Genomic DNA, 15,720 nt, shown 5'->3' with positions numbered 1-15,720 from the left:
TGTTCTGTTTGATTTTCTTTTTCTTATTTCAATTATAAAACAACATCATTGTCATTAATGTACAGAAAGCATTTGTTAAATGTTTCTCAGATCATCATTGTTCACAGATCATCACAGATCATCACAGATTCTATCATTGAATCAGTTTATTGCCTCTACAAGATCCAAGTCATCCCAATAATCATTAAGGGTTAGATCATCAAAAACTAAAAAAAAATCACTAGGTTTACTCTTCGTCAAGAGGTTTCAAACCCTTATTCTGAGTTCCCTTATTCTGATGAACACAAGAGAAGATATTTTGAGCAAAGCTGAAACCTGTAACCAATCACATCCATAGTTGGAAAAACAAATCATATGGAAGTCAGCAGGTTTCCAGCTTTCTTCAAAATATTCAATTCAATTTATCTTTATTTCTGTAGCGCTTTTACAGTGTAGATTGTGGCAAAGCAGCTTCACATAGAAGTTCTAGTAAATTGAAACTGTGTCAGTCCAGTTTTCAGAGTTGAAATTCAGTTTAGTTCAGTTCAGTGTGGTTTAATTTCCACTGCTGAAAGTCCAAACACTTAAGAGCAAATCCATCGATGCACAGCTTCACAAGTCCCAAACCAAGCAGGCCAGCGACAAGGAAAAAACTTCTCCAATCGACAAAAGTGAAGGAAAAAAAACTATAGTAAAACCAGGCTTAGTTGGGCACGGCCATTTCTCCTATTGCTAAACTTCTTGTGCAGAGCTGCAGTCTAGGCACCAAAGGCTGGAGAACACTGGATATCCATCATGGAGAACTTCGGGTGTGAGTAGGTCACTGGGGGGTGTCCAGGCTGGCCCATGGGAGCAATGCGAAGACTCATCTGTCACTGCGGTCTTTCAGGAATCGCGTGCTCTTCACTCCTCCCAGACCACCGCAGCGTCAGCTCAGGATATAGCCTGGTCCAGGATTATGGGATACCTTGGCATTATTTCTTCACAGGTCTTGGATCGCATTAATGGTGCTGCGTATTCTCTAGGGGCCTCCAGATGAGTATTGTATAATGTTCATAGTGTTTTTAAACATGAGATTCAAAAATGAGGTGCTATAAATGAAATAGTAATATAAACAGACATAAAAACAAACATGTAAAGCATATGACGATTTCTAACAAAATGTCTAGTGCGTTAAGGTGTCCTACAGGTAGTTGTCAAGCCCGATCACCTGGTGGAGCATACTCATGCATCATACCGTCATGCAATGCATTATGTATGCTTTACTAAAAAGATAAGTCTTTATTCTAGTTTTGAACTGCGAGAGTGTGTCTGAGCCTAATAATGTCCTAATGAGACATTATTTGGAAGGCTGTTCCAGAGTTTAGGAGCCATAAATAAGAAGGTTCGACCTCCTTTAGTAGACTTAACTATTCTAGGTATGGTACCACCAGAAGCCCTGAGTTTAGAGATCTTAAAGAGCAGGTTGGATTGTAGCGAGACAGAAGGTTGGCTAGATAAACAGGAGCTAGATTATTTATAGCTTAGGTAAGAAGCAATATTTTATAAACAATATAGAACTTAACAGACAGCCAGTTTAAAGAGAATAAAATTGGGGTGATATGGAAATATCTTCTTTTGTCTTCAACAGATAAAGGGAGTCAAACATGTTTAGAACAAGTAAAGGGGGAGTAAACCCTTCTGAAAATTATGCATGGTTTTACTAGAGTAAAACTGTAGTGAATATGACTGTAGCAGGCATGTTTGTTTGTTTTTTTTGGTGCGTACTGTTTAAAAAAAACATGAAACATTTTAAGACAATCGTTTTACTGTAGTAATATTGTAATAATACTATAATAACCATGAACCATGGCTGTAGTAACCATTTTTTAATTTATTTTTTGCCCAATCCATGGTATTCTAGTAATATTACAGTATTAAAACATTTACACAGTAGTAATCATAACTTGGTTGCAAGATTATGCAAAAATGTCTACAACAACAAAATAATAACATAATGTAAGTTGCATTTTATGATACAGATTTTATTAAAAGCATTTACATCTTCATTTTATTTGAAAGAGAATGTGAATTGTGTTTACATGTGCCAGTAATATAATTACACACACACACACACACACACACACACACACACATATATATATATATATATATATATATATATATATATATATATATATATATATATATATATATATATATATATATATATATATATATATATATATATACCGTAATAAAATATGTTCCGTTTTATAAAGTTTCTTCAAAAGATCCAGAAAAGGAACTCTGGATAAAACAGAACTGGAACAGAAATCTCTCTCTGGACTGTATGAGAGGCCCCGAGCCTCTCAGCATGTACAGTACGGACCTCTGTATTGTTGCTGAACAACAAACTACCCTACTGATGTGTGAGAGAGCAGCACAGATTCTTGGCCAGACAGTCACTCATCAGGGCGGGTCTGCTGGGAAGATCCAAGATTCCTGAAATTCCAAACCCACTCCTCACATATACACTCACACACCCAGTGTTTTGTGATAAAACAGTTTTTTGAAAGCTGTGGTAAGATATTATTATTTTAGTGTACAGTTATAGAAACCGTTTCTGAACGAGTTTTGAGAGTTTTGTAGCTCTCTTCTGCTCTCTTACGGCCAGATTGAGGCACTGCAGGTTTGAAAGTTAATTGTAACCACTGTCAAAACAGATACAGAATTAGTGCATTAGTAACTAAACCCCCTTCTGGGGTATAATGGTTCTTATTTCAGCCTGGAATGTTTGAACATTGAGATTATGAGATTTTTATGGTTCTTGACTTCCGTTCAGCTAAAACAGGAATTATTATGAGTTAACAAAATAAAATGAATGAACTTAAGTGCTGAAACAACATTTAAATAATTATATGTATTATTTATAACTATTATAAATAATAATAATAAAAGATTTGGGAACGCTCTAGGGAGAGTAAATGCTTAGTACATTTCAACTGTCTGTGTAAATTTCTAAGGTCTTTTGCCAGAAATCTAATTTCTGCTGTAGCTATGATAACCCTGAAACCCATTAGCTGTTGATATATTATATTATATATGTTAGAAGCTTCCCAGTGGGATGGGTTGCAGCCGGAAGGGCATCTGCTGCATAAAACGTGCCGGATAAATTGGCGGTTCATTCCACTGTGGCGACTCCTGATTAATAAAAGGACTAATCCAAAAAGAAAATGAATGAATGAATGTTATATCAAGCACAATTTTCGGTGCAAACATAATTATTTGAATTTAAATCTTTGACTTTGTTTTTAGAACTTTTTGTTTTTTTAAACAAACGATTTTAAGTCATCTGGGGCTTTTTGAAGGTATAACAGTATACATCTTAGGAATACATTTTAGAATAAAGTTCGAAAGCCCATCTGGGCCCCCTGACCCCCTGTTGAGAAACACTGGATTAGAGTATTGTTCAGACGGGCCAATTGCACTTGAATGCTTTCCTTTGCAAACATCACTAATAAACAGACTAGAGATAATCAGGATTAGTAAAGCTTGATTGAACAGTCATCAGGGACATGTCCTGTCCCTAGCGGGAGTGAAAATTTATGACAAGCAGACTAATGAAACCTAAAAGTGTGCAGTGGCCCTTAACAGAAAGGCTCTATAGGGCCAGCTCCACTGATCTGAGTGTGAACAAAACGTCATGAGGACAGCACAGCTCAATTTGTGTTTCAAACTCATACTCATCCTCTAGGACGATGTTTATTGTGTTTCAAAGAGAAAGTAAACCGGACAGGGCTTTTTATAGTGTTTCTTAGTGGTTTTCCATCTCAGCTTACTCTTTCTTTGTTTTCTTATAACACGTGATCGCATCGTTCCTATTAAATTATTTGATAATTTTTAATCTAAATGCCAAAACTATTTTAATTGCCTTGATCTACTTTTAAGTATCCAATAGGCAACACTTATGCTTTTTAAAGATTCTTTGTATCAATATTTCTATTTAAAACTGTATTGTCGTGAAGAACCCTTATTATGCGTAAATGATTCTTTAGATTTAAGTATCTTTATTTCCCGCCATTTTGTTTTTCAAATTTGTTACTGACAAAGCACCTGCAGCTCGTTACTGGGTTTCTCACGCGTCGACAACTACACAGACTCTCAAAGGGTAAATTTATTTTTATCTTAAATGTCTATAACTCACCAGAATGTAACTTTTCATACCAATGTCATTTTCTTTCTTTCTATTTTTAGTTTAACAGAAGCAGCGGTTCAGTTGAGGATTCCTCTTTTAATTAGGTAAGTAACAGAGATCCAACCAACCAACTCTAACTGAGTTGATGCTTGGGTTATTTAAAAAGTTACAAAACATATAACCCATTCCATGACTTCACTTGTTTTTTTTTTTTTTTTAACTGTATTGCATAATGTCTGGTTTTGCTGGCTTTTACACATGTATATTTTGTACCTAACAAAATTGAAAAGATACACTAACTGTTGTACAAATTTGGTCATTTTAATGTAAGATCACATCAGTGAAAAAATGACTAAAATGACCTATCTGATACATGCGGTTCGGTCTGTATAATTTTTATTTATTTATTTTTTAAAATTTCAATTAAATATAAATGACACTTTTTAAACCAATGATTGGGTTTGTCCATTTTACACAGCATTGGATTAATGCAACCCAAATTGTTTTACCAATAATAATACTAATAATTATGATCATGATATCAAATTAAGGTTTTTTTATAGCACATTCAATGGTTCGTTATGGAACATTATGAAAGGATTTTATTTAGCACTAAAAATTGTTCTGACGCAGTGGCGCAGTAGTGCTGTTGCCTCACAACAAGAAGGTTGCTGGTTCAAGCCTCGGCTGGGTCAGTTGGCGTTTGTATTTAGAGTTTGCATGTTCTCCCTGCATTTGCACGGGTTTTCTCTGGCTAAATTGTCTGTAGTGTATGAGTGTGGATGTTTCCCAGTGATGGGTTGCAGCTGGAAGGGCATCCGCTGCGTAAAATATATGCTGGATAAGTTGGCTAAGCCGAAAAAAAAAATGAATTAATGAATAAATTAAATTGAATTAATATTCTATTAATAAAAGAAGGTTTTGCACAGATGCAATGTAAGCACTATTTTTGGCTCCAAAAAGTGATCTGTTATATATATATATATATAATTTATTTTCTCCAGTCATTAGTTTCACAAGATCCTGAAGAGATCAATATGCTGACTTGATTAATAAACAAACAAACAACAGTTGTCCTGCTTACTATCTACCTATTACCTCACTATTACCTCAAGATTTGAGGAATAGAATGCTCTGAAGAACAGACTTGATCCATTTCTTTAAAAAAAAACACTGCTCCCCTAACTTATTCTTGAAACATATGTCAAACTCACATTGTGTAGGCTGATTCAGAAAACATCTGCTGTGACTGAATGCACAAGTGGGTGTTTACCTCGAACACTACCTCGAACACCACAGACAACTTGTTCCAGAACATTACTTATAAATGTCAAACAACCAGTTCTGAGAGCTCTGTCTTTGTCTTGTGTGTGGACATCATCACAGAGGAAGATGTTGTTAAACAGTCAATCTCCAGTAATTACTCACCTGTTTACCGCAGGTGAAGCTCATGTATGATTCATGATGAAAAACACCAACACCATTATTCCAAGACAGCAGTAGTGCTTGCTAAACAATGCACATTGTTTACAGCACCTGTAGGTCATTATGCTCACAAGGTGCCTTCTGAGATTTAAGATTGACTTCTTTCTTTAATGCATGTGGATTTAAAAGTGAATAATGCCAAAACATTGCATAACTGTTCAGCTTTGAAAACACAGCTGATTAAGCCATGTGCTGTTCACAGAGCAGAAGAAAATCTGGAAGCACTACAATTAGGCAAAGCGCTTTGCCATTTTTTTTTTAAGCATTATGTGTTGTTTTTGGTATACAAAAGGTATGTATGAGCATGCATTTGGACCCTGTGTCAATTACAATGGACATCACATGTCAGCCCATGTTTTTTCTGGTTCCAAGAGGTAAGGCGGCTGCACGGTGGTGCAGTGGGTAGCACATTCCCCTCAGCTAGAAGGTTGCTGATTCGAGCCTTGGCTGGGTTAGTTGACATTTCTGTGTGGAGTTTGCATGTTCTCCCTATGATCGCGTGGGTTTCCTTCGTGTGTTCTGGTTTTCCCCACAATTCCAGACATGCACTTGGTGAATTGGGCAAATAAATAGTCTGTAGTGTATGAGTGTGTATAGATGTTTCCCAGTGATGGGTTGCAGCTGGAAGGGCATCCGCTGCGTAAAACAAATGCTGGATAAATTGACGGTTAATTCCACTGTGGCGACCCCAGATTAATAAAGTGACTAAACTGAAAAGAATATGAATAAAGTGGTAAGGCTCGGCATGTTGTAATTTGAAAAAAAATATACTTTAGTGAAAAGATGTATGGCATCACTTTACTCCAGCCACATTCACAATGTTTTTTTTTTTCAGATTGATTGATATATTTGCCAACAATTCATAGATTGTATGTAAAAAAATAAGGATTTGTACAGTACTTATTCATTAAAGTTTAACATCTTTTGTAACATTGCAAGCTTTAGATCAGGCTTTTTTCAAATATGTCTGTCCATTAGGATGCACAATGGGTTCAAGATCTGCTACTGAAATGAAATCTCCAGTAATACTGATTGAACTTTTTTACATAAAAAAATTAAATCCATGTACTAATTTATTGCTAAAACAATTTCATATGCATAATATACAGATCTTGAAGTTCTGAGCAGATGGAAATATCTCCGATGTGGACATTATGTGGAGTGATGAGGAAGACAAAGATAATGTTTGTTATAAACAAGGTGCAATCTATACAACAAAACCCTCAAAATTAAAGTAAAAATGTTACAATATTAGGGTTGTGAATTTAAAAATACATTTTAAGATTATACTAGCAATCATGTATGTGTTTTTGTATCTTATGTTGGTATATTGTTCGGGAAGTACAACTCTTCTGACCTGATGTCCATTGAAATGGACAAAAAATATATATACTGTACTTAAAGGTTGTTGAATTTTTATTATAATAATTTGTTCTCATTTACAGGAGCCTCAAGAACTGTGACATACTTTTTACATTTTATTACATTTTTCAGAAACTAGGAACATAATTCCAGTCTGAAGGGGTTAAGTGAGCTGTGTTATTGTGACTGTTGGGTTCATACAACATATAAGCCTGATTTTTTTTGTATTCGAATTGTGGTCATTTGTTAAAACAATGAGACTTTAGACACAACAATCGTTTTATCTTCTACAACACGTGGCATAAGGGTACTTACTTTGTATACATCATATATTTAGTTTCATGATGAAGGCTCTGAATAGAGCCATCCAATGCAAAGCAATACTAAAATTATTGAGAAATAACTATAACTAAAATGTTCTATTGTTTGTGTTAAATGTGAAATTCATTCATTCATTCATTCATTTTCCTTTAGCTTAGTCCCTTTATTCATCAAGGGTCACCACAGCAGAATGAACCGTCAACTTATCCAGCACATGTTTTACAAGGCATATGCTCTTCCAGCTGCAACCCAGTTCTGGGAAACACCCATGCACTCTAACATTCAAACACACACTATAGCCAATTTAGTTTATTCAATTCATCTATAGTACATATCTTTGGACTGTGGGGGAAAGGTGTGCTCGCTAACACGAGGAGAACATGCAAACTCCAAACAGAAATGCCAACTGACCTGGTTGGCACTCAAACCAGCGACCTTGTTGCTGTGGGGCGACAATGCTAACCACTGTGCCACCGTGCCATTGTAATCAGTGGTCTCTTTTTATAAATCACATTGCCAAATGCCCACATGAAAAAGACCATGGTAGTTTACAGTAAATACTAGTGTTTTTGTACATAATAAGATGCATTTTAAATATTATGGTATTTACATTTCTTGAATTAAGTGAATTTACTATAGTGAACTGATAAACTGCAATAAAAACTGTAGCACACTTTAGTTTTAACTGCAGTAACCTGTGGTGTATTGTTAGATAACACACCCTATAATTGTAGAAAGTATTGAGCAATTTGTTTTTATTACTACAGTTGTAATATGACCATAGCAACTGTAGAAATACCAAAGCATATTAATTCAAATGCTTTAATAAAGTTTGGTTCCAGAACACTACTGTGTTTACTATAAATTACTATAGTATATTTTGTGGATGGACATGATGACATGTGGATGGATTGAAGTCAGAAAAGTAATAAAAATGTTATCTCTGGCACAGATTTTGAGAAAGTCCACGGCATAAAACAGAAATGTGCGCACATCTAGAAAAAACTTGAAGGCAGGTGCACGATCAAAAAACAAACATAAGTGGCAAAAGATTCAAAGTAGGTCGGCACACTGCCACTTTAGCTCTCAAAAAATTTTATTAGTCAAAATTACAAAAACACTACGTTTCGACCGACATGGTCTTCATCACCTGATGAAGACCATGTCGGTAGAAACGTAGTGTTTTTGTAATTTTGACTAATAAAATTTTTTGAGAGCTAAAGTGGCAGTGTGCCGACCTACTTTGAATCTTTTGCTAAAGTCCACGGCATACTCAGTGATTTTAGAGAACAAAAATTAGGAAAGGAGTTTTTGATACACAGAAAAATCATTGTGTCTGTTAGCAACTGGCTGTGAGTGCACATGAAATGAGTTTTTTTGAGTACATAAAAACAAATCATTTATAACAAACAACACAATGTTCCATAAAAGAATCAGTAATTCTGTAATAACATAGTTGTTCTTCCTTTTATAACCTCTCCATAAGAACACATTGTAATTGCATTCTCTTTCTTTGTTTCCTGTTGTCACTCTTCATCTCGTCTGATGTAGAAACGCGTCTGATGCACTCCTCAGGGAATCCAGCCCATCTAGTAAGACCAGGTAAGCAAGGTGACAATACGTAAATAATGAGACAGGTACATATAGTATCCATAGCATACTTTCTATTTTTCTTGTGGGAGCAGTCAGGCATACACTAATGGTGCGGTGAGCTGGATGGACGTTACTGTGTTTATCAGTTATGTTGTGTCACAATAAATCCTGAATTTTAACTGAAATAATATGTCACATAGTGAGAACGACAAAGCAGCGGTGTAAATTTGTCATCAGGTCAGATTGTGGGAGAAACTGCAACATCCTGTTTTAGCATTAATGTGAAAACGCTCCACAGCCAGGAAAAAGCTGTAGTGTGTGTGTTATCCTCTCAAACAGTCAATATCTCATCTGAATAATTGATGCAGGCTAGTTACTGTATTAGGCCATTCAATTTTATGCAGGTTGGGTTCTTTAGTACAGTACCTGCACAAGCACTGTTTACAAGCCTGAGAATATTAAAGCTTGTTATGGTCTAAAAGCTGTTTATACTGATGACATCAGCTGACAAGTTATTATAGTAACACAAAACATATTAATTCAACACAGGCTCATTCTGAAAACTTAGCCCTATATACATTTTTGGAAATCGTGAATTATGTTGCCAGAAGTACATATGGCTGCATAAGTGTTTAAAATTAACGCTACGGGGCGATATGTTTTCGTGCTTACCAGCTGACTGCTCACCGTATAGATGGCTTTTTCTGCTGTTACCAGTTTCTGCGGACTTGAGACACAAAGAAGAGCTGACCACGATGAAAGGGTTCAAGTCTGGTTAAGAATGGCTCTTTTTCTGGATTGCTTTTCAAAACATTGTTGGTTGGCTTTAGGGAAGTAAGTGAGCAGGTCAATCGGTGCTTTTGAAAACACTATTGGTTGGGTTTAGGGAAAGAGGAGGGTGGATCAGTCAGGCAGTCAGTCGACAGTGGCCCCAGGTGGCTTTACGTGAAAACAGCAGGTGCGAATATCACTCGCGAGAGAAATTTGAGATCTGAAACAGTGTACACAGCGGCCTCTGGTGTATTTACGCGAGAACAGCAGGCACGAATATCACTCGCGAGAGAAATTTGAGATCTGAAACAGTGTACACAGCGGCCTCTGGTGTATTTACGCGAGAACAGCAGGCACGAATATCACTCGCGTGAGAAATTTGAGATCTCAAACAGCATACAAAGTGGCCTCTGGTGGATTCACAAAAACAAAAACGTACCTCCTGGGACATATTTCACGATCTCCAGAAATGTACAGTGGTATGTTTTTAGAATAAGTCTGGGTTGTAATTATTATTGCTGAAATATTAGGTTGAGAAGATTAAAGAGCCATTATTATGGATTTTTGAAAATGACCTTCCATGTAGCTTGTAACACAGCTCTAAGTAAAGTGAAATATCCAGCTAAGGCTTAAATCTGTAAGTGTACTGTGTTTAAAACTGTTGATTCATCTATAAAAGAGTCAACTCATAGTGCTTCATAGGAGTCGTCTTAATAACGAGTCATTAGGTGTTTTCCGATGACGCGGCTACGAAACACAAGCCCCGCCAAGTAGTTGCTCGCGCAAACCTGGGAGACACCTGCGGCCCCACCCACTAACACAGAAAAAAAAGGCTAGACACACACACAGACGCCACCGGTCGAATGAAGTCACACTGTGCTTAGCTGGATATTATTGAAAGTGTCTACCCAAAGATGAAACTGTGAAGAGTCAGTGGTTGAGGTTTATTTTTGCAAAAATACCTCAGCATTCTAGCCCAGCCTTGTGCAGTGCTTCTGGAAACTACATGCTTACAAAGAAGAATTCATCGGCCGTTTGTTAATGGAAGGATCAGAAAAGTCTACTGATGGACTATGTCAGAACATGGATCAGTGCATCATCAGTTTCAGGATCAGTTCTTCCTCCATTTCACAAGTCTAATTACATGCGATTAAAAGTGTTGCCTCGTTTTCTCTAGCTTGCAAATTATGTATTTAATTGTTTTGTTACTTGTAACCACGTGTACTGTATCAGGTTAACTCTTTATATTCTCATATCGCGTGTAAAGCCACGTTGAAAACGCAATGCGTGCCGCTTTGTTTACGGAATCGTCAGCTGTTCCTACACACATGCAACAGTCAAGTTTCAAAATAGTTCAGCTCAGGTTCCTCTCCTGTGGTTTGTAATGTAATGGGCAGCACAAATGTCTTGATACCTCAAGCTGTTGATGTTGCCATCCACTCTGCAGATCTCTCGCTCACCCTCATACTGAATGTAACCCCAAACCATGATTTTCCTTCAACAAACTTGACTGATGTATGTGACAATCATGCGTCCATGCTGGTAGATCTTCTGCAGTATTTGTGATGAATGGGATGCAGTTTAACAGATGATTCATGGCAAAAATCTACCTTCTACCACTTTTTCAAATGGCCAACTAGAAGTCAAGTTATTATTTGTTGCTCTTACAACTGGGATTGACGACAAGCCTTTTGTCAGGTAGTGTAATGGTTGGTAGCTTGAAGCAGGGTAAGGCTGAAAGCTGTTGAAGCGTAACGACACTGCTAAAGCAATTACTGATGAGAGAAGAGTGCAGAGCTTTTATGATGCCATAGTCAACTACCTCTAATTCTTCTGTCTGAACATGTGGGGAAGCAGCAGCACTGTATTATCATCCTAAATACACTTTAAAGTTTTGTTATAATGCAGCACTGTGCAGTCTAATAGAATACACAACATTTTGAAGCCTCTTTGGTGTTTCTCTGTTTTCTTTAAAACCATTAGCATTGCAACACAGCGCAGCTCCATGTCACTAGATAAAAACTGCTTACATATAACTCTGTTCTTGGGGTTTTCTAATACTTTAAGGGGGGGGAAATTGTTGCCTTATTGTGCCTTAAAGTTACTTTCGGTGGCTCATTTGAGCACTATAAGACTGAATGGGAGAAGCAAATATCCTGTAGATGGGGACCACTCCAACAGATATTCTATTCATGATGAAAGGCATGAAACATAATCCCTGTGACCTTTCACTTTCTGCTCGATCTGCTCTTGCTCATGGATTTCTAGATAATCAAGACCTTTGTCATATTCAAATGAAGGATTGTCACTGAAATGACCCAATACCCCTGTGAAGATTCTATATGATGGAGGAAGAAGTCATAAAACATGGGATTTACAGCCTGTGTGTGTGTGTTTTCCAAGGGGTAAGTCTACAGACGGTTAATGGTTAATGATTACACTGGGTCATGTAGTAAATCGGTTTCCTTTATTAATGATTGACCTGCAACTTGCGCACTTTGAAATATGTTAAACAAACAAAATCAAAATATGTTAAACAGATTAAAGATTTTGTCAAGTTAAGAACTGTACATCTACAGTTAACTGTCTGTGCAAGCAAAAAGAGAGTTTTGTTTCTTGTGCCACACCCTCATTATTCCACATACATAGTTACCCTTGTTAGATACCCCAGTTGCTGACTCCGCCCCTTTGCTACCTTGTTATCTTGTTCTTGTGTATAAAGCCACTCTGTTTCCAGTGTGGCATCGGCAGATTGACAAAATGTAGGTGGTTTTCATTTATTCATTCATTCATTCATTTTCGTTTCAGCTTAGTCCCTTTATTAATCTGGGGTCACCACAGTGGAATGAACCGCCAACTTGACCAGCATATGTTTACGCAACGGATGTCCTTCCAGCTGCAACCTATCACTGGAAAACACCCATACACTCTCATTCTCACACATACACCACGGACAATTTAGCCTACCCAATTTACTTATAAGCGCATGTCTTTGGACTGTGGGGGAAACCGAAGCACCCGGAAGAAACCCACATTAACACAGGGAGAACTTGCAAACCCCACACAGAAATGTCAACTGACCCAGCCGAGGCTCGAACCAGCAACCTTCTTGCTATGAGGCGACAGTGCTAACCATTGAGCCACCATGCCGATTTGGGCGATTTTAAAACATAAATTTTGTATGCAACTTTTTTAACAAAACATAACTGTGTGCTCCAACTCCCTTCAGTTAGTAATGACCAGTGAATGACCAGTACAAACTGCAAGGGCCCACCCGTTAGAGGAGTTAAAGTAAATTATATCGTAATCAAAATCTGACTTCATGGACAAATCTGACTCACCTTCACGTGCCCAGCGTCTGAAATCAAACTCACAGCTTATCATGACACTTTTATTCATCATTTTTTCCACAGTAAGAACAAACGCAGAAGTGTTGTATGATTGACAAGCAGCACCCAATTATGTTCAAAACAATTTAAAACACCAAATGGGATGAATTTATACCCCATTTTGAAAGTAAAACATACTCTAATAGGTAATGTAATCTACACAACAATAATAAGTGCAGTGTGTGGCTGAGACAGGGCATTGTTTGTGATCTGGTTGTTGTGATTGTGTGACTGCAGAACATTGTCTGTTTCAGTGTTTGTCAGTTATTGGAGGTGTTTGATTCTCCTTGTGTTATTTGTTCTTGTTCTTTGTCATAGTCTTTGCCTTGCCCCTGTGTATTTAGCATTGGATTATTTAAATAAACTTCTAAACTGCACTTACTGTATATCTGCCTCTTGCTTTTGCCTAGGCTGCCTTTACCTGAGTCACCTGTACAAAATAATCTTATGCTGAACTGGCGTTTGCTCTAATGTTATTTAAATTTATTATTGTAATCACACAGTTCATGGTAGACTTTTGATATTCTTTTAATTATTTACATTTCTTCACAGAAAAGTGACTACTTTGACAGTGCAAAATAATTCTATGTAGTTTAGTGTAGTGAAAATATTACATTGCAGGATGCAGTTTTGATATCTACTCATCCCCATGTCATTCCAAACCTGCATGAGAGTCTTTCTTCTTTTAAATTTTTCAACAAGTTAGCTGTTTTGGTGACCATCAACATATGTTATATGGATAAAAAAGAAGAAGGAAATTAAATCTTATATGTTCAAATGGGAACAGAAAGTCAAACCGGTTTGAAATCGTATGAGGGTGAGTAAATTATGATTAATGTTTCTTTTTTGGGGTGAACTGTGACTTTACAAATAGTAGTTATGACTCAAAGATTTACAGCAATAACACATTATCAGCATAATATTTTTTTCAACTTCCTCTTGTTAGTCACTGTTATGATCCAATTATTAAAATCAATTCTATTTTATTCTAATCATAATAGCCCAAGCCAGAGTAAAGTGGTGTAATCCGTCTAAGGTGTGACACTGTACCGGTCTCCACCCCAGTGCCATCAACCCCACCCCATGAAAACAGCTAACTACAGATAAGTGGGAGCTGCAAAACACACAGGTGAAATGTAGCTGGACGGGTCTGATGGGTAACAGGGCTTACGTAGCTAACACAGATATTGCGATAGCTCTCTCTCTCTCTCTCTCTCTCTCTCTCTCACTCACTCTCACTCTCTCTCGCTCAGTCAGTCAGGAGGAGTCTGTATGGGACGCTGTCACTCTGGAGTTGTCTGCACACTGGAGAGCTGTGTTTCTACTGACCTCTGCACATTGGAATACTGAGCCTCTTTTTTTCCTGTCTCACTCTCTTCGTTCTCATCCGGGGGAAGGAATTCTGGCAGAGCAATCGAAAGGAACTTTTTCCATTCTTCCTCCCTTTCACACACACACACTACGTTTGTTTTCCTTTGGTGTGTAGCCTGCAGTGGTGGGCGCAGACGTTTGTAGTGTTAGTGTGGATGAGTGGATATTGAAAAGGAGATATGCTGCAAAATGGCATGGTTGGTGCCAACAGCACTACAGCCACCACTGAGATTCAAGACCTCAATGAGGTAGGAAACACAAGCCACTCATGTTTTTATACTCTTTTTGTAACTTTGTTTACTTGTAGATGTTCAACTATGACTGATTCTCAGTGAGCTTGTCTGATGTCTGTTTTGTTCAGTCTCTGTACTCTGTGTCTCTGGCTCTTTGGTATCTGTCACTCACGCTCTGGACTGTGCCCTAATGGCTCGTCCATATCCAGGCTAATAGTGCGCTGTTGACGTGTGCTGGGCAGCGTTGTGTTGTTCAGAGAGGGGCCTGTAATAAGAGCCACCGTCCTGGGAGGCAGGGCCCTGTCATGTTTATTTTATCAGGGCCTGGCGCTCAGCCGCTGTTGCTGCGGTCAGCTGCCATTCAGAGACATCCTTACAGCTAATCAACTGACACCCTCTCAGATGGTGCTAACTGGCGGAGGGGGCATCAAACCACCGAGGAACCACATTTTTAACTGTAGTAACAATTGATTTCAATTGAATAGACGGCTATATATGAAAATGTTTATCATTGAATCATTTACAATGGGACATTCATATTTTAAAACAGTGCTTGATTTCTGTCAGTCAGAACCAAATCAGAACAGGTTTTTTTTGCTGTTTGTTTTTTACTTTCATGCATGAATCGCTTCAGATCAGATAAGAGTTATCTTTGGCAGGGTTTTTGTTTTGGTTTCGGGGAAATTGCTGTCCATGTGATCTTGAGATAACAATCATGAGATTTTAAACTTAATGAAACCCAAATTGTGACTAATCATTGTTTGTTTGTCTGTCCATTTTTTGCATCCTGCTGTGTGTTCATCTATGATGATGATCACCAGAGGAGAATCAGGCGACTCAGATTAACCCTCCGGCCTGACGACAGTCCGAAAACTCCGAATGAATCTGTCAACTCTGTGAGTATCATTTTAGCATCTTTCAGTAAACTTCTTGCAGTCAGACAGATTGGCGCTGGCCATGTCTTCATGTCACAATAATACACTTCCTCTTTTTACTGTCTCCAGTATGTTTGTCTAGTGCCACAAATGGCATAGTGGGT

General features: G+C 37.6%; 1 protein-coding gene and 1 long non-coding RNA gene across 3 annotated transcripts in view; both read left to right on the top strand.

Annotated features, from left to right (window-relative positions):
* The first annotated feature begins 4,078 nt into the window (after positions 1–4,078).
* Positions 4,079–14,206, top strand: LOC141375136 (uncharacterized). The gene is made up of 4 exons (XR_012382687.1): positions 4,079–4,129; positions 4,216–4,260; positions 8,876–8,926; positions 14,079–14,206. It is a non-coding gene; the product is annotated as an uncharacterized lncRNA (long non-coding RNA).
* Positions 14,207–14,362: 156 nt separating this feature from the next.
* Positions 14,363–15,720, top strand: part of myzap (myocardial zonula adherens protein) — a 28,007-nt gene continuing 26,649 nt past the window's right edge. For both annotated transcript variants that reach the window (XM_005166523.5, XM_678415.10), the window contains exons 1-2: positions 14,363–14,696; positions 15,503–15,577. In XM_005166523.5, the coding sequence (XP_005166580.2) occupies positions 14,628–14,696; positions 15,503–15,577 (144 nt within the window). In that variant the 5' untranslated portion in view covers positions 14,363–14,627. The remainder of the gene's footprint in view (positions 14,697–15,502; positions 15,578–15,720) is intronic.

Source organism: Danio rerio, chromosome 7, assembly GCF_049306965.1.
Source record: "Danio rerio strain Tuebingen ecotype United States chromosome 7, GRCz12tu, whole genome shotgun sequence".
In the NCBI taxonomy this organism is placed as follows: Eukaryota; Metazoa; Chordata; class Actinopteri; order Cypriniformes; family Danionidae; genus Danio; species Danio rerio.
The sequence above is the reverse complement of the archived record's forward strand: the minus strand, read 5'-3'. Positions and strand labels throughout refer to the sequence as shown.